The sequence below is a fragment of the Meriones unguiculatus genome, chromosome 4, assembly GCF_030254825.1.
Source record: "Meriones unguiculatus strain TT.TT164.6M chromosome 4, Bangor_MerUng_6.1, whole genome shotgun sequence".
NCBI lineage: Eukaryota > Metazoa > Chordata > Mammalia > Rodentia > Muridae > Meriones > Meriones unguiculatus.
In genome coordinates this window covers 93,236,763-93,264,723 of record NC_083352.1, presented here as the reverse complement: position 1 = coordinate 93,264,723, position 27,961 = coordinate 93,236,763, and the positions used below count along the sequence as shown (strand labels likewise).

At 55.6% G+C, this 27,961-nt stretch overlaps 1 protein-coding gene across 3 annotated transcripts; it reads left to right on the top strand.

Annotated features, from left to right (window-relative positions):
* The first annotated feature begins 77 nt into the window (after window positions 1–77).
* Window positions 78–27,961, top strand: Tesc (tescalcin). Of its 3 annotated transcripts, none has more exons than XM_021642689.2 (8): window positions 78–328; window positions 14,468–14,537; window positions 20,313–20,393; window positions 21,355–21,494; window positions 22,747–22,808; window positions 22,897–23,004; window positions 25,699–25,746; window positions 27,713–27,961. In XM_021642689.2, exons 1-8 carry the CDS (start codon window positions 271–273, stop codon window positions 27,788–27,790), a joined length of 645 nt encoding a protein of 214 aa, XP_021498364.1. In that variant the 5' UTR covers window positions 78–270; the 3' UTR covers window positions 27,791–27,961. The 3 variants fall into 3 exon arrangements, with proteins under 3 accessions (XP_021498364.1, XP_060238510.1, XP_060238511.1); XM_060382527.1 differs by lacking the exon at window positions 78–328 and adding an exon at window positions 4,811–4,844; XM_060382528.1 differs by lacking the exon at window positions 78–328 and adding an exon at window positions 13,547–13,681.

Sequence of the window (27,961 nt, the reverse complement as noted above, 5' to 3'; positions counted from 1 at the left end):
CACTCCTCCGGGCTGAGGCAGGAGCATGACAACTTTGAGTCCTTTCCCCCCCTCTTCCCCCCTCCACTCCCGCCCCCGCGGCCAAATGCGAAGCCGACGAGCTCTAGGACCGCGCCGCTCCGCCCGCCCGCCGCTATAAGAGGCCGCCGGGGCCCCACGCGGAACCGGCTCCGCGCCGCTGTCCCCGCGTCCCGGCTCGGCTCGAGCGCAGCGCAGCGCGGGCAGTCCCCGGCCTGCGAGCAGGGGGCGCCCCGGCCCCCGCCGCGCACCATGGGCGCTGCCCACTCGGCGTCCGAGGAGGTGCGGGAGCTCGAGGGCAAGACCGGCTGTGAGTACCACGCGGCGGCCGGGCACTCGCGCGCGGGGGCCGTCGCCTGCATGCCCCCGCCTGGCGCCGCCGCGCTGTGTGACCTTGGGCTAGTGGCTGGCCCTCTCTGTGCCTCGCTCTCCCGCTGCTACGGATGGGTGCGGGCGACGCCGCGGGGAGGGGTGGGCCGGGACCCCGGCTGGGGGTGGGGGGAGGGGGAGATGGTGGCCCCGGAGGCGACAGGACCCAAGCCTTCCCTGGCCGGGCGCGGAGCCGGGCCAGTGGTCGTGGTGCGAGGGCCGGCGCCCCGGCAGCCCCGGAGAGCGCCTAGCGCGCGCCGCACCTGCAAGTCTGCGGCTTGCGGGCTGCGCAGGGCGGAGGAAAGTTTGGAAGTGGCGGGAGCGGGTGGAGCCGCGCGGCCCGCGGTGACCTTAGGCGGGGGTCACCCTCCCGCCTCCCCGTGCGTCCCCCGCCCCCGCCCCGCGTCCCCCGAGCTGGCCCGCGCTCCCCCGGACCCGGGGAGGCCGGGCGGGGCACGCGTGGACGAGCGCCCGTCCGCCCCGCGCTCGTCCCTGGGCTCGGAAACACCGCGTGGACCGGGCCGTGCGCCAGAGTGGGCAGGCGCGTGGCCGGACAGGAGCCTCTGTGACCTTGGGCCGGTCGGTTCGCGTCGTCTCTAAGCCGGTTTGCCTCCTCCGTGCAATGGGAGGCTGGTGCCCCGTGGCTGCTGAGGCCGGGGGCGGGGTGGAGAAGTGCTGCCGAGTCGCCTGCAGCCGGTCAGCCCCACCCGAGGAGGGTGCCCCTGCCAGCCGCCTCCCGAGAGCCCGGTGCAGTCCTAGAAAGTCCTAGAAAGTCCCCAAGTGCTGCGCGCCTCCGCCCTTGCAGGCGGTAGGCAAGGGTGTGCGGCGGATCCTCGAGAGCCACTCACACCGCCCGCCGAGGGCGCCGTCGGGCGGCCAGAGCGAGAGCAGCTGTGAGGGGCGTTGTGCGCGCGCACTGTGCAAAGCAAGCAGCGGTGTGTGCGGTTGTGTGTGCGAGGCATGCAGGAGCGTGTGCGCCCTGCCTGTGTGAGAGGCAAGTAGGAGCGCGCGGGGCTTAGGCTGTTGGGATCTTGGACCCTCCCCTGCCTCAGTCTCCCCGGTTCTGGGACTGCAGGGCAGCGCGCCACTCCATCCCACCCCTTTCGTATTTCCTCTGTGAATTCATCTTAACCACAAACCAAAAGTTTTGTGAACCCGCCTCCCTAGGCCCACGTGATGGAGGACAGAAGGAGTCCCCACCCCCTCCTGCCTCTGTTTGACCGATTGTCCCAGCTGGTGCGGAGACGGCTGGCATTCCGGGTGCAGGTTGGGTCCCCCACCCTGGTAGCAACCAGGGCCTTCTGGGGGAATTCCTACGGGCCGTGGGTTTGACAGTGATGGGCCGCAGAGCATGCTGGGAGCCTTGTCAGTTTCCTGGGCCCAGCCTCCCACGGTGACAGATGCTGCGCCCAGACTTAGTGGCTGCCTGGAGGAGGCTGGGGTGGCTTCTTCTCTTGCTGCCTGGGCTCAGAATTCAAGTCCAACAGGGGCCTGGGGGGCGGATCTGAGGTTACACCCCGGAGATAGTGCTTCCTGAGGTCCCGAGGGCCCTGAAGGTGGTTGGTTACAGTCTGGGCACTTTCACCCATCGGATAAATCTTTATGAACGAGGCTTTTTGAGGATGTGGATGGAGGTGGCCCAGATAACTAAGAAGGAGCCAGTCATGCAAAAGCATTGGAGTAGCAGGTGCCAAGGCCCTGTGGCAGGAGGCAGTTGGTCATGTCAGTGAGAGTGTTGGGTGACATAGCAGTCCTCCAGGCTCAGTCTGCACAGCAGTCCAACTTGGGGAGTCCTTTCTGCTCTCTGTGCCTCAGTTTCCTCTGTGGTCAGATGGATGTTGCAACAGTGCCCTCCTTAGAGGTGCTGCCCAGCCCTCAGAGCCACACTGTGGTAGGTATTGGTCCCTTTATCCCTGCTGTGTGACCTTCAGCAGCTTACTGCCTCTCTGGACCTCGGTGCCTCATCTGGGCATCGCCTCTGAGCAGCTGTGTGGACCTGGGAGGTGACATTAGGGAGGAAGGCCTTGGGCTTAGTGTGGGATTGGACAGGGCTTGACTGTGAGAATTTGTGGACACATTGCACTCGGATTTGCCCCCCCCAACCCCGAGCGAGCACTTTATAAGACACCCAGAAGGTCTTCACCCTCATCTTCCAGGAAGGGTGATAGAGATGTGGCCATTTCCTCTCAGGAGGGAAACTGAGGCTCAGAGAGAAAAGTGTCTTGCCTGCAGTCCCACAGCTGGGAGTGGAAGGGTGGGGCATGGAGAGTCCCCACCACATATTATGATCTCCAGGGCAGGAGCCGGCTGCCATGGTGGCTTGCTTTTCCTTTCCTCACCCTAGGACCTCTGCATAAACCTTCCCACTGCTGGGCCACTCTGCCCCAACTTGATTTTGCTGTTTATATGGGAGACTCCAACTGTCACTTTGTCCTGGGTTAAGATTTCAGATGTTTTTTTTCTCTGCCCTGTCTCAGGGCAAAGTTCCTGCTGCCATAGTCTAGGGCTCCCTTCCAGACAACTGCCCTGTCTGGTGCTCTGATGTGGCCTTGGTGGACACGCTCAGACCCAGTGTCCTTAGCGCCCCCATTCCTCCCATCACCTCCTCAGATCATCAACTGTCTCAGACCATCACCTGCCTCCCCCTAAAAGGTGCCCCTGGTCTCCACAGAGTGGCTAGTTGGCAATGAGACCCCACGGGGCTCACTCAGGGTGTGGGGTGGGCTGTCGCTGAGTCCATAACCCAGAAAGTGTCACTGAGCTGAGGGCTGCCTCCTCCTGCAGGCCCCTTGTCCATGCCAGCCTGAGCCACCCCTTGGGAAATATGCCTGACAGGGGGTGGGGGGACTCAGCCGACTGCACCGGGCATGGGGCACCACATGCTGCCTCCCTCCACGGTGAGAATGCACTGGTTGACTCATGTCTCAAGCCTCCCTCCCACCAAGCTAGGTGCCTGCCTAGACTGCTTCCCAACAGCTTGTCTTTCCATCCAGGCGGGACTCAGCCTAGGGCCTCAGAGGTCTTGAGCTAGCCTGGGGTGCTCCCTCAGTCTGTGCCCCACTCCTGGGCTCCTGATTGAAAGCAGCCAGGAGGATTCCTGGGAAAGGCAAGGGGTCTGTCTCCCATCTCTCCACGCCTGCAGACAGGCCAGGAAGCTGCCAGAGCAGCGGAACCTTGGATCAGCTCAGGCCCATGCCATTTGCCAAGAGCCAAGAGCAGCCCAGCAGTCAGTGATGAGGTCTTGTTCCTGGGCCTTGCTGGGGACACTGGTGGCCCATTGCATGGATGAGGTCATGGAGGCTCTGCAGATGGATGAGAGGGACAGTCCCCTCTCCAGGGGAGTGCCAAGGCTGGCTGGGGCCTGGTTTCTGTCTTTCCACTGAGGCTAATCCCCTAGAGGTGATTTCTTGCGCCATAGTTCTCTTTGTCTTACAGAACTGTGCTGGAACCCAGCGCCTCACACATGCTAGGCAAGTGCTACCCTGACTCCCCCATTTACAAAATTCTGAGAGAGTCTTCTCACATAGGCCACACTGGCCTTGAACTCAGGGCCCTCCTGCTTGAGCCTCCTAGCATTATCCCATCTCTGGCCTGTGTCTTTGTCTGGGAGTGGCCCCTGTCCATTGTTCCTTACCATTGTAGGCCCTGGATGAAAGGGGTGGTTGGGGGAAAGCTGGCATGGCGTGGGGTTGATACTTCTGTGCTCAGCCAGCCACTAAGGGCAGCCAGCCAAGGCCAGTTTCCCCAGCAGTGGTAGGCTGTCGACCCTGGGAACCCCACAAAAGGGGGCTCATTCCACATCCCTCTAGGTTCTCAATGCCAGACCATCACAAGCCGCCTGTCCCTGGTATGGGGGCACACACCTGTTATCATCCCAAATAGAAGGAGCATGAGTTTGAGGCTAGCCTGGGCTGTATGGAGAGATCTTGTCTCTAGGAAATGGGGGGGGGGGGGTAGGGAGTGACCGAATTAAAACATCTACTTCTTTTGTTTGTTTGTTTTTGTGAGACAGGGTTTCTCTGTGTAACAGTCCTGGCTGTCCTGGAATGTCTCTGTAGACCAGACTGGCCTTGAACTCCCAGAGAGCCTCTTGCACCTGCCCCCTGAGTGCAGGGACTACAGGTGTGCGCCACCACGCCCAGCAGCTGCTCAGCATCGCCCCCTGTAAAAGCTCCTTGAGGGCGGGATCCTTATGGTCAGTTTACAGACAGAACAGAGGCTGAGCTCAGAAAGTGACTGCCCACAGTCACTTAGATGCCAGATTTGAATCCAAAGCAGATCCTCTAGAGTGGTTTCCAGTGCAGGGAAGGGTGGGAAAGGGAGGGAGCAGGCAGAGAGAGAGAGAGAGGGAGAGAGAGAGAGAGAGAGAGAGACTCCAGAGTGTGAAGGACAGAACCTGCAGCTGCACGGGTCCCTGGGATGCCCAGGAGAGACGAGTATGTTACAGCAAGAAGCTGGTAATACTGAGTTGCATTGGGGCTAAGGGCTGATCGGATGGGTCCTGGGTGACATAGAATGTTCTGGAACTTGCATGTTTTGGTGGTGGGATTTGGTTAGACTGGGGTGAGAGCCACCCCGTCTGTCTCCTGGGGGCTTCCCGGGTGGCTCCCAGCTGTTCCAAAGAGGACCTTGTGCTGTCTGTGGGAGAGCAGGTGGCAGCTGCTGGAGTTGCCAGCTTGGGGACCTGCATAATGAGCTCCCCAGTGTTTCTTCCCACCCTGCATGGGCACGGCATTTTGTTTTGAGCTAATGCTTCCACCCCCGGATGTAGCAAGGAGGTTAATCAGAGCTGCTCAGGCATACAGCCGGCTGGATGACACAGACCAGACAGCTAGATGACAGGCCAAATTGAATGCCGTGTGCACAGATCCGGAGCTCCTATATCCTAAAGGGCTTTGGTCCCCGGTACCTTAAGCTAAAGGGTGTGGGATCTGGGCACCTCTAAAGGACCCAGCTCTAGGAACAAGGCAGGGCCAGGGCCCAAGGGAGGAACAGTCCTACCAGGCAGCCTGTCACTTGTTCCAACTTAATTATTAATTCATAAAGCCAGAAGGTCGACCGGGCATTTCCGATGGTAGCAGCGGTTACCTTATGCACCAGGACAAAAAGGTCCTTTGTTGTCCTGCGGCATGACCCTAGTGGATGGGTATGCTGTCATGAGTGGCCTTCTACTTGAGAGGCGACAGGAAGCGTTTGAGGTCATGTCGGGGCCTAAGGTCCTCCAGAAGGGAAGGCAGGAGGCAGGGGCATTGCTGAGGAGACTGGGCCTCTGAGAGCCCCTTCAAGAGGTGACCGGCTATGCCTCAGGGCCATCTGTGGGGAGTGTCTTGCCCCAAGTGTACAGCTGTAAGAGGGTCTCTTGGCAAGCAGGGGCTGAACACCTGTCTCAAATCTAGAGTATTCCCGAATACAGACTTCTGAGCACTGACCTCTGACCTCATGTGACAAGAGCACTCAAGACACGTACAGTGCTGGGGTGCTTGTCTAAGTAGGGAGGCTTTTGGTTCAGATCCAGCACCACAGAAGCAAGATAGAGGCTAGGCTGTGGTGGCACACACCTTTAATCCCAGCACTCGGGAGGCAGAGGCAGCAGATCACTATGAGTTTGAGGCCAGCCTGGTCTATGGAGAGAGTTCCAGTACAGCCAGGGTTACAAAGAGAAGAGAAACTCTGTCTTAACCAAATACACACACACACACACACACACACACACACACACACACACACACACATTGTCTCAGTCCATAGCTTGCCTGCCGAGCTATGCACAGAACCCTAGGCCAATAACCCAGCACCACATAAAACCAGTGTAGTGGCTCCAGAACTTGGGAGATGTAGGCATCCTCAGCTACATGTGGAGTCTGAGGCCAGCCTGGGCACACATGAAACCCTGCCTGGAAACAATAAAATAAAATAATACATAAAATCACTTTTGTGCTTTGACTTGGGTTCCATCCCTAAGGTACCTCATCCATAAAAATGCGGAACCTGAAACATGCATAGTCCAAAGATTTTCAAGTTGTTCTAATTAGAGAGTGATAAATGTCTGTAGCTGGCCACATTCCAACAAAAACTGTCTTAAATTATATTTGTGTGTGTGTGTCTGTGTGTGTGCTCGTGCACGCCAGCTCTTGAGTGTGCATACCCCATAGCACAGGCTTGGTAGCAAGAACCTTTACCCTCTGAGCCATATTGCCAGCCCTGCATGGCAATTTTTACATCAATAATTTCCCCATCTCTTTCTTTGACATACCTAAAGTGAGCTGTTATCTCTGCCTTTGTGCTAAATTTTGCCTGGCTATGTGTTTTTACTTCTGAAGCCTACAAGCTGGCTAATTTATTCTTTTGGGGCAAACAGTTATTCTTGCAAACACTATTCCTTGTGGATTTTCTTTTCTTATTTAATATGTTTTCCCAAAGATTTCTCAGCAAGGATCTGTAGTTATAAACTGAACTTGTTTTGCTGGTGTGTATGAATGAACATTGAGCTGGGTATAAAATTTTAGCTTGCTGGATAATTTCCTAACCCCCAGTTTTGGATTACTATTGATAAATTAGGTTTTGTCTAATGGGTTTTTGTTGTTACCTATTTTCTCTCTGCTTTAAAATTGTATCATTGTTTTTATATGATCATACCTGGGAATGGTTTGTGCTATTTCATTCTAAAGAAGACTCATATCTACTATCACAAAAATATTGCCTTTCTGTGAGTGATCTTACCCTTCAGTGGTTCCTGTTATAAATATGTTGGACCTTCTTGTCTTTTGGACCTTCTTGTCTTTTGAACACTTCTTGACCCTTCTTTCATGTTTTCTTCACTGCTCTGAGCCACATTCAGCAACATTTCCTTAGGTTTGCCTTTCAATTCACTAATTCTCTCTTCAGCTAGGTTTCAGCCTTTACCCATTATGCTGGCTAGTTTATATCAACTTGACACAAGCTTGAGTCAAGTTGAAAGGAAGGAACCTCAGTTGACATAAATGTCTCCAGAAGATCCAGCTGTAAGTCATTTTCTTAATTAGTGATTGATGGGGGAGGGCCCAGCCCATTGTGGGTGGGGCCATCCCTGGGGTTGATGGTCTTAAGTTCTATAAGAAAGCAGCCTGATCAAGCCATGGGAAGCAAGCCAGTAAGCAGCACCCTCTATGGCCTCTGCATCAGCTCCTGCCTCCAGGTTGTTGTCCTGTTTGAGTTCCTGTCCTGACTTCCTTTGATGATGGAGGTGTAAGCCAAATACCCTTCCTTCCCCAAGTTGCTTTGGTGATGGTATTTCATCACAGCAATAGTGACCCTGACTAAGGCATCCATTAACAATTTTAAATTTTAATTACTTACAAATTGTTTCTAGGCTCATGCTGTGGAGTTTGAGTATCTTTATTTGGTTCATTTGCTTGTGTGGTTTGGCTAGATTTAGAGTTCATCTCCTGCTGTGGGGCTCTGTCTGTCCCTCCCTCTCAAGGGGCTCCTGTGCAACCTGAGCCACAGAAGTCATTTCCAAGGCGCTTTGCATCTGTTCTAAGTGTCTCGGGGTTCTGACCAATCTGCTATATGAACTTCTCAATTTGGGCCTGAGCTGGGGAGGTCCATGGGAAGTGCTTGCCGCTAGTCCATGTTGGGCCCCGGGATACTCCTCAGTGCCGCATATTTTTGACCAGCTGTAGCACAGGCTCAGGATTTTGATTGGACCATGGGCCTCGATCCCCTCCTCCCAGCCCCACTCACCCTTTGGCTGACAGAACCCACCTGTGTGACCCACCTGATGTGGAAGGCTACTGTTCGAGGTTCAGTGTTTTGTGGGGCCTTGGTTTAAGCTTGCCCAGACCCAAGGCCAGGGAGGTCTCTCGGTGGGTTAAAGCCCCAACCTTTAGCCATTAGTGTTTGCAGCTATTCTAACACCATCTCGAAGCTTCTGTTTGTCACCCGGTGGGTCTTGGTCTCCTTGTTTCTAGGTGTGTCCTCCTTCCTCCCCCAGACAGGATCTTGTCCTGCAGCCCAAGCTGTCCTTGAACTGGTGATCCTCCTCCCTCAGCCTCTCTCCAAAGTACAGGGTTTTCAGAAGTGTGCCTGTAGGCCCCTGCTCAGAGAAAACCCTTTCTTCTAAGCTTAGCTGGTTATTAAAGTGGTTCCTGGTTTTCTCCAGTGGCCACCTGTTTGCAGTGGCAGGTGGAGCCGGTGATAGCCCTCAGGAGCAGGCCCAGGTTCTCTGACTTCTTTCCCCTGTGTGTGAGGTAAGTTGCCACCACTTGATTCAGCCTTGGGCTAAATCTGGAGCTGATGGTTCTGCAGGCGGGGCTGAGCTGTCTCCAGGATGCTCTGTGTCATGCCTACTCTCAATGTCTGTTTGGAAAGAGGGTGCCCTCACCCTTCTGAATGGCTCCACTCTAATGCAGAAATGTAATGTGTTCCCTTGTTCTGGGTGCTTGCAGCTTTTGGCACAGAGCACAGCACGAGGCAGGAAGAACAAATCCTCCTGCTGTGTGACCCTCAGGGAGCCACTCTGCCTCTCTGATCCTGCCTCCCCAAACAGGGAAGTGGGTGTGCTGCCTGCCCAGCCCAGGCTCAGCTCCTGCCCAAGTCAGGCTGTCACTCTCTGTATTCCCAAAATAAGGTGACTGGTGAAGAGCCAGGAAGGTGGCCCGCCCCACCCCCACTGCGATGCTCAGAGCTGTGCTGTCCCACTCCCACAGCTGCCAGCATGGCCTCGCTTGCTCAGAGTGCAGGGTGTGAGGCAGAGTGAAGGCAATCCACCGGTCATGTTTACTCCCCTTCCAAGGATGTGTTCTGTGCAGAGGAAGGTGGAAGAGACCCCGGGGAGACCCTAGGTGCCCAGGGTGGCTCCAGGTGACGTCTCCACGCTGATGTGGCTGGCTCTGCCTGGGGACTCTGCCTGAAGTCTGTGTGAAGAGAGGGTCTGAGGGTCTGTGCTCCTGCCCCCCTGTTGGATTTGAAAACCCCCCTCAAACGGCCGGGTGCATCCTCAGAGTTTAAACTCCATGCCAACATGGTGGGTTCGTACCAGGGCTGCAGCTGCCAGGGCGCTAGCCAGTGGAGGAGGGGCACTCACGAGAGAGGGCAGCTGGTACAGATCTCCTGCGAAGCTCCTCCGGAAGCCCAGCCTCCGTCCCCAGCCTGCCCTCCCCCCCCCCCCCATCCCCATCCCTGCATTAGTCACTGCTGTGTCTGGAGCCGCAGGTGGCCTCCCTGTGGAGCAGAAAAGCCAGCAGAAAAGCCCTGAAGACCTGGGTTGCTCTGGGCGCAGCAAGCCAGTCACAGTCAGGCTGATCGCTCTTATTTCTCTACCCAGATGCAGAGCTAAACACTGCAGAGTAAACATTGATTTTTGTTTTCTTTTGTTTCAAGTGGGACCCAAGTTCACATGACATAAAATTTATCAGTTTAGGAAAAGTTCCCTGTGATCATGAGGAGCAGAGTTTGATCCCTGGCACCTACATAAAAAATAGTCACATGTATTTAATTCCAGTGCTGGGGAGGCAGAGAGTGGCCGAGACCCTGGCTCGGAACACAAGGGAGAGAGTGGCAGAGGAAGATGTCGGTGTTGACCTTTCACCCTCCACATGCACCCACAGGAACACACACACACACACACACACACACACGGACACCCTCACTGACCGTTTTAACTACTCTGAAGTAACTCTGGTCGGTTCCCTGCAGGTAGTGTTCTAAATCGCCATCTCCATTTCCAGAACATTCCATCACCCCCAGTTAAACCCTGTGTCCACCCGTTATCCATCTTTACCCTCTCCTCCTGGCCCTTGCTGAGCAAGAGTCCATGTTTCATTTCCATGGAGTCGACTGTTGGGGGTCTGACATATAGACACGTGGGCCAGGTGGCCCTTGGGACCATGCACACCGATGTCACCACCCTGTACACCAGTGAGGGTCCCAAAGGCGCCTCTGTTGCTGCTGAGCAGGATTTTTGCCTGTGGATTTTGCTTTCCATACAATCAGTCATCCACAGGAGACAGGGCTGTTGCCACCTTGGAGAGCTGTGAATAGCATTTGTGACTGAGAAGGCAAGTCGCCATGGAAGCCACCTCCTAGGAGGTGGGAGGTGTTATTGTTTTCTCAGAGGAGGAGGCAGACCGGCGCCTGCTGAAGAAGGGGCGCAAAGCTGCCTCTTCTCCCAGGCTCTGGCCTGTGCCGGTCCTCTGTGTAGTTGGGAAAGAGCCCTAGCCCCGTCTCATGGGGATGGTGGGCCACAGAGCTCCGGAAAGTCCTCAGATCTTACCTGGTTGTGCCTGGTGGCATTGAGCCTCTGTATTCAGGCTGCTGCTGGGGATAGCAGGAGGCAGGGAGGCTTAGGGAGCCCCTGAGGAGAGCAGACCGTCCCAGTGCCCCACTGCTTCACCCCAGGTTTGCTATACCAGCTGGCTCCCACAGGTCCTGGCCCTCTCTGGGTCTACTCTCAGGCTTGCCATGTGGCAGGTCTTGGTTCCTGGCTTGGAGTTCTATGTTCCCTGAAGGTGAAGACTCTAAAACTTGTCCCAGTGGATAAAGCCAGCAAAATTCACCCTGTCCCCTCCCCCCCTGTGTTCACATTCCCCACCAGTCCTGGGTCCTCTGCCACTATGCCCTCCTATGCCTCCTGTCTCATGCTGCAGGGAACCCCCATAAGACATTCCCTTACACCCTGTCTTTCCCATCAGTCTTTCTTCCCAGTGAAATGTGAGGTGCAGAATTCCCATGGCCTCCTAAGGCCTGGTTATTCTTTTATGTGGGTTACATGTTGATATGGTAGTATTTTAGATATTGTGAACTAAAGAAAACATATTCCTAACATTCATCACATCTGGATGTGGGTCCGATGTTATTAGAAAGCCAGGAAGCACAGTTTACCACTTATCTTAAGTATATGGGCATGGTGGCCACACCTTTGATCCCAGCACTCGGGAAGGCAAAGGCAGGCAGGTGGATCTCTATGAGTTTGGGGCCAGCCTGGTCTACATAGTGAGTTACGTGGTAAGAGCCTTTCTCAGGTGAATAATATAGGCTGAAGAGCTAGGGCTATGGCTGAGTTAGCAGAACATTTCCCTAGCATACACGAGACCCTGGCTTCAGTCCCCAGCATGGCTTAAACTGGGCTTGGCAGCACATGGCTGTGTTCCCTGTTCTCAGGTGAAGGTCAGAGGTCAAGGTTGTTATCTTTGACTAAATGAGTTGGAGGCTAGCCTGGGCCTCATGAGAGCCTGTCTCCAAAAGGGAGAAAAGGGAGAAGGGAAGGGGAAGTGTGTCCTTTATAAGACCACATGTGCCTGGACCAGAGCACCGAGCCAAGGATGACTTATTAATGCTTTTGTGAGTGTCTGCTGTCCCATATGGACTGTGCCGTGTGCCGGGAAATGTTTTTATGGCTGAAGCCCACGCACTGTACGGAGAGAAACCAGAAAACATGGGTGAACTAGAGGCAAGTCTCAAGTCCCAGTCTGGCGAGCTCTGTCCCGCCATCGTGGCCATTGTGCATTCAACACGAACCTCATGGGAAGAGCCATTTTGGCCAGTTGGATCTGCCCCTTGATAACAGGCTGGGAACATTAAATATTGACTCTCGATACTCAAAATAGTTTTTCAAGGGCTGGAGATGTGGTTTAGTTTGTAGAGCGCTTGCTTAGCGTGCATGGAGGCGTGGGTTCAATTCCCAGCAATGCCTAAGACAGGTATGGGCGTGCGTGTTTGTAGTGCCAGCACTTGGGGGGTGGAGGCTGAGGGGTTATCCTCAACTACATAGAGAGTTCAAGGCTAGCCTGGGGTTGGGTTGCTGGCTGGAGGGTGTGCGCACCATCGTCTGGTACAGATGTCATGCAAGACAGAATAAGCCCGGGTGTTCTCGTGATGGGGTGTGACCCAGTTCCGCTGTACAGTTCCACACTTTTACGTTAGGCGGGCGGGAGAAATTGCTGAAGATCCAACAGGACTTACAGTTGCGTCTTCTCAGGAAGCCGAGGCAGGAGGATTGCTTGGGCTCAGTTCAGGTGCAGCCTGGGCACAGAGAGACATTTTGAAAACAGTCCCAAATCAGAGGCACTTCTGGTCCTTCCCAAGCGTTTCCGTGAGGGTGGTAGGCCGCAGCGGGGTTGCACACACACACACACACACTTTCTGCACCTATGGGATGCTCATTTCCAGGGCCCACTCCTCCCCACAAAGTTCTCAAGTTGGTAGATAAAGGTTTGTTTTTGTTTTGGTTTTGGTTTTTTGGAAATTGTGGAGATCAGAAAGCACTGTGCCCCTGGGTAGGGAGTATAGGTCAGTGGGTAGAGCGCTCACCTAAAACCACAGCAGAGCGCTAGGCTCCGCCCCAACTCCTAATAACTTGGGTGTGGTAACACACAATTGTAATCTCCATGCTTAGGAAATGGAGGCAAGGGGATCAGGAGTTCAAGTTCACCTTTTGCTACATAGTAAGCTTAAGGCTAGCCTGGGCTACATGAGACCCTGTCAAAACAATGATGACAAAAAGCATGTCACCCATAAGCATGAAGCTCCGCACCCTGTCAGGGAGACCCCTGTGTCACTTGTGCCAGCATCAAGACAGAGAATATTCTCTGCCCCCTAAGTGCCCGCTCACACTCCGTTCTCATCACTCTGTCCCCTGGGGCAGCCATTGCCCTGACTGCTAACACCGAAGGCCAGGCCCTCCGGAGTATGAGCTCTGCTCAGGTGGCATCATGAAGCACACGCCTTTTCATGTCTGGCTTCTTTGGTTCCGTGTTACATACGATACCTAGTTTCCATACCATATAGAATCCCATCCGTTGGCTGCATCCCCCTGTCGCACCTTGGTTGGTCTGCCGCTGCTAGGTGTATTGGTGGTTTCCAATTTACAGTGATTCACACAGCACAGCCACAAGGCCACACACATCCCGTGTCCCTCCTCGCTTCTGTTGGGTGCACACTGGCCGTGGGAGCCCAGTCACCTTGCTTGCTGTCTTGCCGGTAACAGACATGGCCGGCATTTTCTCTAGAAAGGTAGATACTGTCCTGGATGTCACTCAGCTTGCGGTCATCCGTGACTGCACATTCCGTGTGGGGATGCAGCCCTGCCTTCCCCAGGCTGGGTGGGATCGATGAGCTAACGCCTGGAGCGGTGCCTAGCCCAGGCTGGCAGCCTCCCCTGCTCTTCCCTGGTGAGCAGCAGCTGCCGGGGACGCTTGAGAACTCAGTGTGGTGGATTCCTGAATAAACCGAGTCTTGAGCTTAGGTGGAGGGAGGGAAGACTCCAAGACAGCAGGAGGCCTGTTAACAGGAGGCCTGTTAGGTCTCAGAATGAGAGGTAGGACTGTGTGTGGAGGTGTGTGGATGAGGCGATTACAGGTGGGTATGGCAGGTCCCCAACCCAGTTTGGCCTGAACTGGACATGGTCCCCAAGAGGACTTGAATGCACTGAGCGTCAGGCACCTGGGTACATACGTGTTGTCCCATGTCAGGAGAGCATGCTTTGGATAGGGTTGCTAGTGCTGTGGTCTTCAGCCTTCTGAGAGGTAGCCAGCAAAAGGAAAGCCAGAGATGGCCATGTGGACCCCTGCTTTGGTCACTCACTGCCATGCTCTCTGTAGCAGGGGCACTGTGTGTCTCGGGGACATCCTTCCAGGCCCAACTTCTCCCTTCTCTTTCTGCTCTCCCTAACTGGCTGCTCCCAGCCAAGCCTATGCTGCACAGACAGATCCAGAACAGGATGGCAGGGGTGGGGTGGGCAAACAGTCAGGTACAAGGTCTCCTTTCATGGGTGGTGGGAGGACAAAGCCTGGGGGACTGGCTGGTCCCTGGCCTCCACCAGGAGCTGTCATTCATAATGGCCACGGTCTTTGTGAGGGAGAAGATGAACCCAGAGTTGCCCCAGCAGGCAGAAAGGGAAGCTCTGCTGTGTCCCTCAGTTGTGGTTCAGTGTGGTCAAAAGAAATGCCACAGTGTCACAAGAGGGAAGGCAGTAGCCAAGTGAGGAGGAGGGCACAAGGATCCTGTGGCCTTCGACTGCCTCAAGTTCAATGTCAATGATCTGTCTCTCTCTCCCTTTTCCTCTCTCTCCTCTCTCCCATTTTCCCTTCCCCCTTATTCTCAGTCTCCTCGGACCAAATAGAGCAACTGCACCGGAGGTTCAAGCAGCTGAGTGGGGACCAGCCCACCATTCGGTAAGATGCGCAGCCCAGCGGGGCTTGTGGTTATTTTCTGTCCGTTATCCTGCTATCTCTTACCGTGGGTGCACGTGGCTCTGGGCTGGGTCCAAGGGCTGTCCCAGTTTCTGAAACAAAGCTGTTGTTTAAATTCTCCTGACTCTTTCTAAGACAAGATGTGGAAGGAGGAAGGAAGGAGTCCTTTCTGTTTCTACAGAATCAGGTACCTACAGAGGAAGCCAAGGAAGTGGGGGTTGGAGGGACAGACAGACAGACCCCTGGCCCTGTCCAACTTCTTTATGTCACATGTGATCTGGACTTGTCCTGAAGTCCCCCATACCCTGAGCACCTGCTGGATCCTCCCTGGCACTGGGAGTGTGAGAGCCAGCTAACTGAGCTGTGTTGGCGTCACCCCGATGGGCCTATCTCTAGAATTTACTTCCTCTGGGTCATTCCAGCCTTGCACAAGATGAGGGGGGTGGCGGTGTCCACTTTCTGATGGGGAACTTGACATTTTCCACTGTGACGTCACTTGTTTATCTTTTGGTGCTGGGGATGAACACGGCCCTGCACCTTACTCTAGCCTGCAGCCCCAGCTCCCTTTGTGTTTGCTTCTTTTCCTTATATGTTTCACACTAAGTTGCCCAGGCTGGCCTTGGCCTCACTTGTCATCCTCCTACCTGCTGAGCAGCTGGAATGACGGGTGGGAGCCGCCAGACCCTGCAAAGTGAGGAGACCTTGGTCACAAACTTCCTAGCAGATAGCAGTGGCCTAAAATACACGTGAGGTCTCAAGGTGTTGTCACTGAAACTCGGAAGCACGGGCCGCAGGGAGGCATCCTCCTTCAGAGATGGGCTCTGTTCTGCCCTTTGAGGGAACCATGTGTGCACACATGTTCTCTTGCCTGCTATACAAAGGCACATTGTTGACCCAGAGTGTCGCCTAGAAGGTTTCCCCTATGGTCTGATGGCCCTGTGGCCTCTGATCTCAATTTGCCACATGGGTTATCCAAGACACAATGTGGAGAGCAGCTGCTGTCCTGCCCTTTGAGGCCAGAGGAAAAGTCTGGCCACCCTGTGAAGCTAACTGGCTTCTCACTGGCTCTCACAGGCTCAGGTGCCTCATTCTGAGCCAACTGTCATGGCCAGTGGCCAGAAACAAACCATTTGCCTTGCCTAGCGTTGTGAAGGAGTAGGCTCTGGGGTCAGACCCAGCCTTACCTGGAGAGAGGCTTTGAGTCTAATTCTATCCCTTCAGGCTTTCGAGGTGCAGGGGTGAACCTGGCGGACAAGCCCTTTGACTCTCAGGTTGTTGGCTGTGTGGCTTTGGGCCTCTCTCTCTCTCTGAGCTGGCCTGTGTAAAGCACGCTGTTTCTTTGGGCTTGAATCTGAGCAGCAGGCCCACAGATGCACACAGGTGGCTCCCAGGCATTCGGCAAATGGGCCAAGTTATTGCACCCCACCTGAGAGTGGAATGGGCCTGGTTGACCTGCTTGGAGGGTATAGAAGTCCTGAGTCCTGTGGGGGAGGGGCTCAAGTTTGGGGTCCGAGGAAGGGTCTGAGGAAGGTGTGAGTGGGTGCTGAGGGACCCCGTGCTGTGGGCAGCACCCTTGCTATTGACGTGGCTAATATTTATGGTCGGTGGACTCCTCCCATGTGTGCGCTCATACAGAAGGTGCCCAGGGACACTCCAAGAAGGCTATAGTGTCTAAGCCAACTCATTGTGTATGCTGAGCAGTGTGACCGGCTGGGCTCCTTGGGGCGGTAGCAGGGAGAGTTGCCTCAGGCTGGGTTCTCAGGGGAGAGGCGCTCACCCCAAACTTCCCTAGAGGAAGCTTCCTGCATGCTTCCTGCCTGCTTGTGTGCCTGACCGAGGCCTCAGCCCAAATGCCATGGCACATTCTAGCCACATATCCGATTGGAGTCCCAACGTGAGAGCCCTCAGCCCTCCCATTTGCTCCTTAGCAATAGTGAATGGGGCCTGCCCTATTGACCGCCTGCCTGCTCCCAGAGCTGCCCTGTGGTGTCTGCCTGTCTGTCTCTCTTGCTTGGTCTATCAGAAAGTGCACAAGTGTACCTGGAGTCTGGGGTTACTGTCCTGCCCACCTTACTCAGCTGTCACTCCTCACAGTCCTCTCCAGTCCTCTGTCACACCTCCCCCTGCCTCCTGCCCTCTATCCTCCAGTCCTGTGTCCAGCATTGCCAGGGGAGATATTTACCCTGTGAGACATGGTCCCTTCCCTGAAGAGTCCCAGTGAGGCCTCAGTTTCCCCTTTGTCCAGCAGTGAAGTTTCCCCACTGCCCAGCAGTGAGTGCTGGGAGGACTTGGCAGAGCCATGCACATGAAAAGGAAGGACCATGGTCCCTCAGGATGCGGAAGCCCTCAGAAACCAGAGAGCCTGGAGGCAGGATGTGGGGCCCATTGTGAGTTCTGCTCTTCGGCCTATGAGTGACCTTGGCAGCTGAGCTGGGACTCAGAAGCCACCGGAAACTGGCCTACTACGCTGGGCTTACAGAAGAGGCTGGCCCTGGCCTCAGTGGTTTTCCTGGTTCTCTGTGTCCTCTGTGGGCTGGGTGCTTGTCCTACCCTCTTCGTGAGTCCCCAGGGGGCTCAGGCTGGAGCTGGGCAGGAGTGGTTGCCCACAGAGCTCTAAGTCTTTCCAAAGCGAAGAGGTACAACTTGGAGGGGGTAGGGCAGTGGTGGTGTGCTCCCTGGAGCCAGAGCGCTTATGCTAGCCAGCTGCCTGAGCACAACTTACTGGCTGGGCCTCTCTGGACCCCCATGCTCTCGTCTACGAAAATGGACCCATCACTGTCCCCAGTTGTGGGTGAGAGGGTGACTGAGCCTTATAGCCAGTGGCCTGGCACAGGAAGGTCACTGTAGAACTGGGGGGTGGGCATCCCCGGGGCCCTGGAGAAGGCAGGGAAGGTGGGTGTCTCTTGGGGCTTTATGGGCCCCTTCTCTTCACTGGCCACTAAGGTGGCCATGCTGGCCTGACGGTAAGTGGCTCAACTTCATTCAAGGGCAGTAATCTGCTATCATGCAGGGCTCTAGGGTGGAGACAGAGACCCCAAGGCTGCTCCACTGAGCCTGGCCCAGCGCTGGCCCCAAGACTTGCCTTCTCTTTGTCAGGGCAGGGGCCTCTGGTTACCAGATGGCCAGATCTACCTCTTGTGAGTGACTGCTTCCAGACCAAGGCTGCTACATCACATGTGGGCAGTAGCTCCATCCCTACTCTCCTTCCTCCTCCCTCCCTTCCCCTCCCTTTTTGGGGGCCTCCTGAGCTATACCTTCAGTCCTTTTTCTACTTTTGAGACAGGGACTTGCTAAGCTGTATAGGCTGGCTTCCAACTAACCATCCTCCTGCCTCAGCGATCCAGGTATTCACACAATCCCCATCTTACAAATGGGACATCTGAGGCTGGAGATGGCGTGGGGTAGGAGGGGGATAGGAGTGTGGGTCTCCAGGTACCTGTGGAGGTAGAGTGAGGAAAGTGGGCAGGGCAATGCCAGGGGTATGAGCGTGGTTTTGCTCTACCTGGATTCCCATGTGACTTGCCACAGCTGGGTGAGCCTGGCAGGTGACTGGCCTTCTCTGTGTCATAGGAGCACCGGGCAGGGCTCCCTCAGGTGAGGTACCTGCTGCAGGCCTCACCGCTCACACAGTCCCTGTGACTGTCATCTGAGCAGAGGCCACCAAGAGGAAGGCCTCTACTGATCTGATGGTCTCCATGGTAACCTTGACTCCTTTATCCAGGGTCTGGTTTCTCTTGCTTCCTTCTGTGGTTGTTGGAGGCTAGCAAAACTGTGTGGGGTTGGGCAGAGACCTTGGGTGTCAGGCCCTAAAGCTCCCTCTGTTCTTTCTCTCTTGGTTGCCAGTTGCAAAAGCAGTCGCTATCCTGTGTGGAAACTTCCTCTGTGGAAATGGACTGTGCCGTGGTTCTTACTGTTTTAACGAAACCAAAGGCAAAGTTTTTAGTAGTTTTGGGGAGAGATCATTCCCAGCCATTTTAAGCTGTACTGTCACTTTAAGCATCCAGAAAGAAACCCTTTCCTTGTCACCTACCCCCATCACCCTGGAAACCAGACTCCACATGTACTGGCTTCCATCCTGAGCTTGATGTTCTTGAGGCTCAGTGGCAGTGTGTGTCCTTGCTTTGTTCCCTTTTTTGGTTAGGTTCTCATCAGATAGAGTCCGTGAGCCGGGAATGGCTTTGAACTTGTGATCCTCTTGCCTCAGCCTCCTCAGGCTAGGATCCCAGGCATGTGCCTCCATGCTGTTGGATTTTTGTTGTTTTTGAGACAGGGTCTCTCTGTACTCCCCAGGCTGGCCACAGAGTCTGGGCCTCAGCTCTCAAGTACCCAGGACTACTGATTGAACCATATCACCTACTTGACTGGATTCCTTCTTAAAGGTGTTACTGTGGGTTCACACAACTGTGTGGAGTTGGTGCTTTCCTGCTGGGAATTGATCTCAGGTCACCAGGCTTACACAGCAAGAGCCTTTACCCTCTGGGTCATCCATCTCACCAGCCCCCCTCCCCCCTGTTCCTTTTACACCCACCCTGCCCAAATCTACTGTTTGGTCATATAGTGACACCTATCACACCTGGACAACTGCCTGCAATGTGTTCTTCTTCCACACCGGGCTCTGGTGAATGTGAGAGCTGGCTGTGTCTAGTTACCAGCTCTTGTCTGGCTAGATGCCACCAGTCCAGCCATGAGAGAAGGTCAGGAAGCTGCCCCAGGAGTGGTGAGAACAAGAGAGATCTGGTCACCTGCTTCTGCTTGTGTCTGGAGCCCGAGGCCTCTCTTGTGAGGTGAAGCCAGGATGGAACAAGGGGCTGTTTGTGGAACCTCCTGACTCAAACAGCCTCAGTCTATTCCGGTGTCACATCCCTCCCCTAATGTCCTCAGGTTTTTTGTTTTGTTTTAATCAGCCAAGCCTTCCCCACTCTGAGCATTCGTTCTTGCCCCCTGGAGTATAGGGCTGTGCCCTAGATCCCTCAGAAGGTCATTGCCATAGAACAGGCACAGGCAGAAGCTGTGGCCCTCCTGTGAGGACAGGCGGTTGAGACATGTGGCTGTGTCCATGGCCAAGAGAAGCCCGCCCCCACCCCTAAGGTGCCACCTGGCTCCCCCAGCTCTGGACCCCCTCTCCTGCTTTTTGAAACCTCAGTGGCTCAGCCTTTTCTAGACGCATTGTTTAAATGAAATCATGTGACCTATTCATGTCAGTGCCTTTCCAACAGTGACAATCTTAGGGTTCATCCTCCTAAAGTGGGTATCAGCACTCAGTTCTTTTCCTGGCTGTGTAATATTCCTCTGTGTGGGCAGTCTTCATGAAGTTCAGCTATCGATTTATCTGGGAGAAGACATTCTGTTGGCCCTTCCCTGGTTCCTATGGGCCTTGTTCCTGTAGAGACTATCTGTGTTTGCTTCTCTTGGGCATATGCTGGGAGGTGCCAGGTCATGAAATGCCCAGAGAGTCTAATTCCTGAAGGCCCTTCAGGCCAGTACCCTACTGCTGGAGCTCACAGTGGCCCCTGCAAGCCTTATGACTATCCAGAGCTGCAGATCTTGTCTCTGCGGCCTGAGTGTGAGTGTCTCACCCACCTCACAGGTTCCTCCAAGTGTAAGGCTCCCTCAGTCCTCCCATCCTCGTCCAGTGTGCAGACAAGAGGCCTGGGGAGAGGGTGGGGCTGTTGGGGAGGTGACGCCACACCGCCTGTGCAGGGTGGCATTGAGGATTGTTCTCTTCTGACTGTCTCTCCCGTGCATCCTGGAATACAGCAAGGAGAACTTCAACAATGTCCCTGACCTGGAGCTCAACCCGATCCGATCCAAAATCATCCGTGCCTTCTTCGACAACAGGTGTGTGCTCCCTCCTGGGGGCAGGCTGACAGGGGCTGGCTGACGGGGGCTACTGCTTTCGGCATTAAACGCAGAGCCTGGGTGGGCTGGACAGACCCGGCTGGCTTGGGACAGCTCTCCTGGGCCCCCTCCACTTCTGTGTCCGCCATTGCTGGCCCTGTAACAAACGACTCCAAACTTAGCAGGGCCCCTGGTTTTGCTTTACGTTTGCACGTGTTCCCATGTATGCAGGTGTACATGTATGTTTACGTGCTCATGGAGGCCAGAGACAACCTTCTCCGTTGAGGGAAGGACCTCTCACCGGCCTGGAGCTTGCCAACTTGGCCCGGCTGGCCAGCCAAGGGCGCTCCAGGGATCCTCTGACCTCCACCTCCCCAGAACTGGGATTATGGGCACCAAATCCTAGGACAGGCACTTCCCTTACTGAGCTATCTCCCAGCCTTGCATTTTACATTTTACCTGTGATTCTGGGAGGGAGCCAAGGCCTCGGGTGTGCCAGGCAGGCACTCTCCCACACGGATATGACCCTAGCCCCAAGCTCAGCATTGACTTCTCATGGCTTCTGTGGGCCAGGAAGTTCAGACTCAGTTTCCCCTCCCACCTGTGGCCATGGCTAAGGGCACGTGCTGGAGGCATGGCTCCAGCCCCAGCTGGTAGGGCTCTAGAGATCTGATTGGATGATGGTCTGTCATTTGATGGGGGTAAGAGGGGTTGTGGCAGGCGGCTCTGGTGCAGGTTCTTGGGAACGTGTTGTCATGAGCTTACGTTTGTGTGTGTGTGTGTGTGTGTGTGTATGTGTTTGTATACAAGTGCACGTGTTCTCAAGCTGGAGTGTGTGTGTACACACTTGTGCGGTCATGTGCATGTACACGCCACTGTCCTCTGCACATCTAGAGGTCAGAGCCATCTCAAGGGATGTCTTTATGTACTGAGGTCCTCCCTCCCCATGCTGCCCCCTTAGGAACCTGCGCAAGGGAGCCAGCGGCCTGGCCGACGAGATCAACTTTGAGGACTTCCTGACCATCATGTCCTACTTCCGGCCCATTGACACCACCCTGGGCGAGGAGCAGGTGGAGCTGCACCGGAAGGAGAAGCTGAAATGTGCGTGCCGGGTCCCAAGTTCTCAGAGTGCCAGGATCCCCCAGAGCAGGAGGCGAGGCCATTTGTAGGAGGGACATCACCTCGCCTTCAGTCCCTGAATGGCAGCTTGGGGTGGTCTCTGTGCAGCTGCACTTTTGTGGGAGCCTCTTAAAATGCCCAGCAGCATCGGGCTTGCAGGACAGGGGCCAGGGACTAAGGGGTGATGTAGTGTTAAAAGACCTGGCTTTCCCCTGAGGCCCTCTGCTCAGCTGTGTGGCCTTGAGCCCGGGCATGGCATGTTGACTGAGTATGGGTAGCTGTGGGGCTGAGGACTCAGGTGCAGACAGAACCTTGCATCTGGGCCTGGGGAGCCCCTGAGTCCCGCACCTGCTGCCCCATGGTGTGCTGTGGGCAGTTGTCCAAGTCTTGTCTCCTTTCACCACCGTGGTCTTTACCTCAACTCCGGGTGTTTGGCTATGTTTAGCGCTGCAGAGTCTGGGAGCAGCTGGGTGTCCCCTGGGCCTCCTATGTCACCACTTAGCAGGTATCTGCGCTCCCAGTGTTTGTTTGCTGTGAGGCCTGGGGTGAGGGTCATGAAATCAGAGTAGCACAGGTCTGAACCGGTTCAGGATCCCCGGCTTAACACGCATGGGCCTTGACAACCCATCTGTGAAGTAGACTGCGGCAGCCTGGCTCTCAGGTTCAGCTAGGACATTGTGACCAGGAAGTTCTCTGCATGGTTCTGGGTGTTTGGTCCTTGACAGATGCCAGGGCAGAGTGCTGGAGTGACAGGGAGTGGCCTCTCCACCCCCTCATGTCTGTGGGGCCACTGCCAAGGCTAAGGGAGGCAGCCAGGCCCTGCTAAGTTCTCACCCACCCTCAGGCTCTACCTAGGACCAGTCAGCAATCAGGATGTGGGAAGTGGGACTCGGGACTTGGTGTTTTAAGATAATTCCTGATAAGCTTTGTGCTCATGAGATGTCCAGTTCTGTCACATTTGTCTGGAGTGTGCTGGGGTGGCAGGTGCTGCCTCCAATTCCCAATGGGAAACTGAGGCCTAGAGAAGTCTCTTGCTCAAGGCATCCCACTAGGGAGACCAGTTAGGTCCCAGGCCCTGTGCCAGGCTGTTCTAAGGCTTTGGCATCCAGATATTGCCACAATGTCTAGTGTTCAGTTGGTATAGCTTCAGAATGGGAGTCTGGGGGAGCAGGGGTCCGGTCCCCACTCCTGGCTTCACTAACTGGCTCCTTCCTATCTCCTCTGCTGCCTGCAGTTCTGTTCCATATGTATGACTCTGACAGCGATGGCCGCATCACCCTGGAAGAATACAGAAATGTAAAGTGTGCTCCCTTGGTCCCGCCCCTCCCCCCTCTCGGGCCAGCCTGGAGTTCCCAAGGTCACCAAGTGTCCGCCCCACTGGCAGGTGGTGGAGGAGCTGCTCTCCGGAAACCCTCACATTGAGAAGGAGTCAGCTCGCTCCATTGCAGATGGAGCCATGATGGAGGCTGCCAGCGTGTGTGTGGGGCAGATGGTGAGCGCCCCTTGGGGTAGAGGGTGGGAAGGGTAGGGAGCAGGAGCCCACCGACAGACAGACAGACAGACACACACACACACACAAAGACAAAAGCATGCACACGCACGTGCTCACAATGCCTTTCCTATGGCTGGAGTCTGCTTCTTGGGAGGTCAGAACCCAGCGCAAGCTCTTTCCGCCCTCGGGAGACTGCGGGTCTGGACTGCTTCGTGATGCAGTAAATCGGAGTTTAGGTGGTGCCATTGTGGCCTCCCTCAGCCCTGAGGGGCAGTGCTGATAACAATGGTCCACACATGCAGCATCCTCACTGAGGGAAGTGTTCTCAGGCCGGGACCCTGGGGCCAGCACCTTTCGTTTGTAAAAACTGTTGGTGTTGGGGGGCAGCAGAGGGACTGGGCGAAGGCTGCAGAATAGAGGCTCGGTCGTGTGTGTACACCGTTTCATGGTTTCAGCCTCATTCTACTGGTGGGGAAACTGAGGCTCAGCACTAAAGAGTCTGCGGAGCTTGTGATCCTTCCTGTGCGGGGTCCCTCTTGCATGGTTGGGGATGGAGCCAATGGCTAGGGTGGCTAGGTGGCCACGTCTGTGGGCAGGGAGCTTCCAGCAAAGCTCTGGCCTCTCTGCACCTGTGTTGCCAACAGCTTCAGAGTGGAGGCGGCTCCATGCCAGACCCTGCCCTCTAGGCCTGTCACTGAGGATCAGGTCCTCGCTCTACAGAGGCTGTGGTGGCAGAGCAGACCTCCTGGCTTGTATCCATCTGTGCTTCTCTCAGAGAGGCAACTGGGCCCTGGTAAAACATGCAAACCGCCCTGGGGAAGGGCCCTGACCCAGTGGAGAATGGAGCTCCCCTTGTAACTGTGTCAGAGCCAAACACCCATTTGGTTTAATTACACTCTCCTTCTCTAAATGACTCCCCATCCCACTCCACTTTCAATTGGTAACTTTTCTTAATTTGCTGTAGTAAAATTGTTGGCAGCTGGTGCCTGCTGATTTGTATAAAATCCACTCTGCCTGGGAGGTGGAGGCGTCCCCAGCACAGATCCCCAGTGTGGCAGGGACAGAGCCACTAGGGAGCCTGGCGTGTATGTCTGCCTATGGAGCACAGGCCGTATATCAGCCAGATCAACACACCCCACTCTGAGGCTGAGCTGTGGGTCAGGGCAGCCGCTGGCTTCCGATGGCTGATGCTTCTGACCACGCCAGTCACCAGAGAGCCACCCACTATTTCCACTTTGATGTTCTTCCAGAGCCACTTACTGACTCGGGCGGGGACTCTAAGTACCATCTATCTTTCGGCCTTGTCTGTGCAGGGAATCTTGGCAGGTAGAGGGTGGGGCCGCTGGGCGAGGCTTCATCCTGGCCTCCCCAGGCAAGGCCTTCTGTTCTCGCCAGCACTACCCTCCTGCTCCGTTCCCCACAGTGGGAGTCTATAATTAGCTCCCCTCACTCAGCCTGGGAGCCTGGTGCCCTGGACGGGGAGGAGCAGTGAGTAATGGCCCTTGGGGACAGGGCAGGCCCAGGCCAGTGGAAAACTGGGGGCTTTTATGAAATGCTTTAAGAAACAAAGAAACCTTAAAAGGGCATTGACTCTTGTTCCCGGGAGCAACCAGGAGAGGGTGAAAGGTCACTCCTTCTCCATGCCCACTCCAGCGCCTTGAGGGAACCACCTTTGGGAGGTTTTCCTCAGTGCCAGTGGATGTGTGTGTGTCTGTTTTGTTGTATTGGGTCGCTTGCATTTTGGGTGTCTGGGTTTTGAACCCAGTGCCCTATGCATGCTACTCCAGCCTAGCCCCAGACTCCAATCGCAGTTCCATCAGACGGCCTTGGTTAGACATGGCCTCCTTTCCCCTCAGCAGAGAGAGGGACACATATCCAAAGGACAGGTGGGGCTGGAGACACTTCTACAAGCTTGGGAGCTGCAGGCACTTACTCTCTGTGGGGTTCCTGTTCTTGGCTCTGTGTACATTTCAGAGCCTTTCCACACCAAGAAGAGGCTAGCTCCTTGAGAGCCGTGAAGGCGGACCAGGGCAGTGCAGGGGACCCTGAGTACCCGGCAAGGACCTTTGGCGCCCTGCGCTAATGTTCACTGTCCCAGGGGGCTGCTGGGGGAAGTGTTTTGAGGACTTCTTCAGTGTGTGTACTGAGCCCCAGTGTCATCCCTTCCGCCCCTCCACAGCTGGAGACTTGCTTTGGCAAGTATGCTGGTCCCCTGGCTGAAGCCACCCTCTGTTCCCCGCTCCCTGGTTATCACGGTGACTCATGGGGTGGTCACGGAGGGTACTCCAGGCCCTTCCCCTTTATTCCAGTGGGCTGTGAGCATAGATTAGCCCAGAATAGTTCTGTTATCGGCTCAGGGAGCTGAGGCAGGACCCAGGCTGGCAGGATGTATCTTGGTGGCTGGCATTCTAAGGTCAGAGTGAGGTAGGCTGTATTGGGAAGGAAAACCCATGCCAGGGCCCCCCCACCCCCCGTTTTTTTCCTGACCCTCCTGGGAGAGCTTGGTGGGATATGGCCTCAGCCTCTGTTGGGGTTCCAAGAAGACTGGCCTTGGCTAGAAACAAATGACTCCCCCTTTTCTAACCCTGCCTCAAAAATGCTGCCTCTGTATTCTGGATGTCGGGAGGAGGTGGCCTGTCTCAGAAGAGCCTGGGAGACTCTGGCAGCTCATTCTGTCCACAATCTTGTCCTCAGGAGCCGGACCAGGTGTATGAGGGGATCACCTTTGAGGACTTCCTGAAGGTAGGTGTCAGGGGGAAATGATGGGAAGGCCTGGGCAGGGGGCTCTAGGCCACCACGAGGACCTTGTGCGGCTGCGGCTGTTGGCAGATCCCAGGCGCCCACCAGGGCTGTTCTATGGGTAGGCTTTGCTAGGAACGTGAAGTGCCGTGTTTGGCTTTGTGGAAAGGGTAGTGTTGCTATGTGGTCTGCGACTTTAGCAGTGCACAGATAGATGGGAGAATTCAGTCTCTCTTGGGACACTGGCACCCTTTCCTGGGAGCAGTCCCTTTCCACAGTACAGCAGGGATTCTGAGAGATTCCAAAAACTTTCCGCACCTGGACAAACACTAGCATTCTGCAAGCAGGCTGGAGCAGGTGACATGTGGCTGAGTTCTGCCTCCCTAGAGTGTCCTGCTGGGTGCTGTAAGTGGCCACCCACTCTCCTGTGCCCCCTCCTGTGATGGCGTTTTGTGATGGCGTCTGCAGCCAGTCTGGTGGACAGCGTTCACTGTGACAAACACATTCCAGGACTGGGTGCTAAGGCTGGCTCCTGGCTGCTGTGACGGTTACCTCGAAGGTTAGCTGGAAGCAGGAAGAAAAGGCTAAAATCACGTCTCCAAGGCCATCTGGATATGGAGGTGGGCAGGGCTATCAGGGCACAGGAGGACCTAGGAACTCCCAGTCCGGCTTCCCAACACACAGGCTCCGCCAAGGCCCATGCAGGGAGGGAGCCTGAAGACTGTAGGGTTTGGTTAGCAGGGCCAGAGTGGGCCACTCTTCTCTAAGTCCGCCCTCTGCTCACCCAAGGGAGGCCGACTGCAGGCAGGCAGCGCGGCCCCAGCCTCTTAGGGGAGACAGAGGTCACTTGTCTCCTGCCAGAGGCCCACAACCAAGGCTGGACAGGGTGTGTGGCAGAAGAGGCCCGGCACTGCTAGTGTGTGAATCTGCTCGGGCTTGCACTGGGATCTGAACATCCAGGGAGGTGACGTGGACACCGGGGGCAGCTGCCTTGAGTGCAGCATGGTGGCACACAGGTGCAGTGTTAGCACCCAGGAGGCTGAGGCAGGGGCATCTTCTCAGCCAGCCTGGCCTAGAGTAAGACCCCTGCTGCTGTGACAAATCAACCCTACTGCTTTCCCCAGGGCTCTCCAGAAGCCAGCTCCCCACTTTGTCCCTTCTGGCGCTCCCAAGGACTGTGCCCTCTTGCAGAACTTGGGTGAATTCATCATGGATCTTTCTCAGAGAACATCGCAGACTCCCTACAGTTGGGGCTGCCCTTGGAGAAGTGGGACTGTTGGCGTGTCCCCGCAGGAGCAGTGCAGGGGAGAGTGGGAGGCCTGGCTCCAAGGCCTACCTCACCCTAGGGAGCCCAGGGGGTGTCTCTGTAGATGCTGAGTGACAGCCTGGCAGTGTGGCACCCCAACATCATAGGGGTCACCTGCCTGTTAGGCCCCTCTGTCCTTCCATCATCACACACTTGCTAACTGGCAAGGAACTGGAGAGAGGGTGATCTCGTGTGGGGCAAGGTTTTGTCCTATAGGCCAATGGCCTCATGACCTCAATGTTCAGGCCCTGCTGGCCCGGACCGACAGTCTCCACAGCAGTGTCACTCTACCTGAGCAGAAGTTTGAAGCAGATGCCCTCCCATGTCACAGCCCCTAATAGTCTGCATAGTACTCTGAGGACGAGGCTGGCCCAGTCTGAATCTGGAAAGTGGACAGCAGCACGGGGCAACCCTGGAACTGCGCTTCGTGGGACTCTCAGAGCCAGGGAGGGGATATAGGCAGGGGAGTGAGATAGGAGCCCACCCAACGAGAGAAGCTTGGATTCAGGATTTCATCCTAACCACCTGAAGGTCAGAGCCAGAGTAGAGCCAGACGCGTGGGTGGGACCTGCTCCTCGCTTAAGGTGGGCAGGCGGGGGACCTGGCTTAGGCAGGGGTCTGGCAGTGGTGGAAGGCTTCCTGACGCCACTCCCTTTGTTGCAGATCTGGCAGGGTATCGACATTGAGACCAAGATGCATATCCGCTTCCTCAACATGGAGACCATCGCCCTCTGCCACTGACCACGCAAGGGAGGGGGTGGCTGGAAGCTGGGAGTGGCGGAGGCCCTTTGCCCAGCCCCTTGCCTAAGCTGCTGTAACAACCATTGCCCTTTCTCATCCTTCCCTCCGGGTGCGGGTTATGGGACTCCAATGTTTTTATCTCTAATGATGTCAATAAAGGTTTCCTAATGA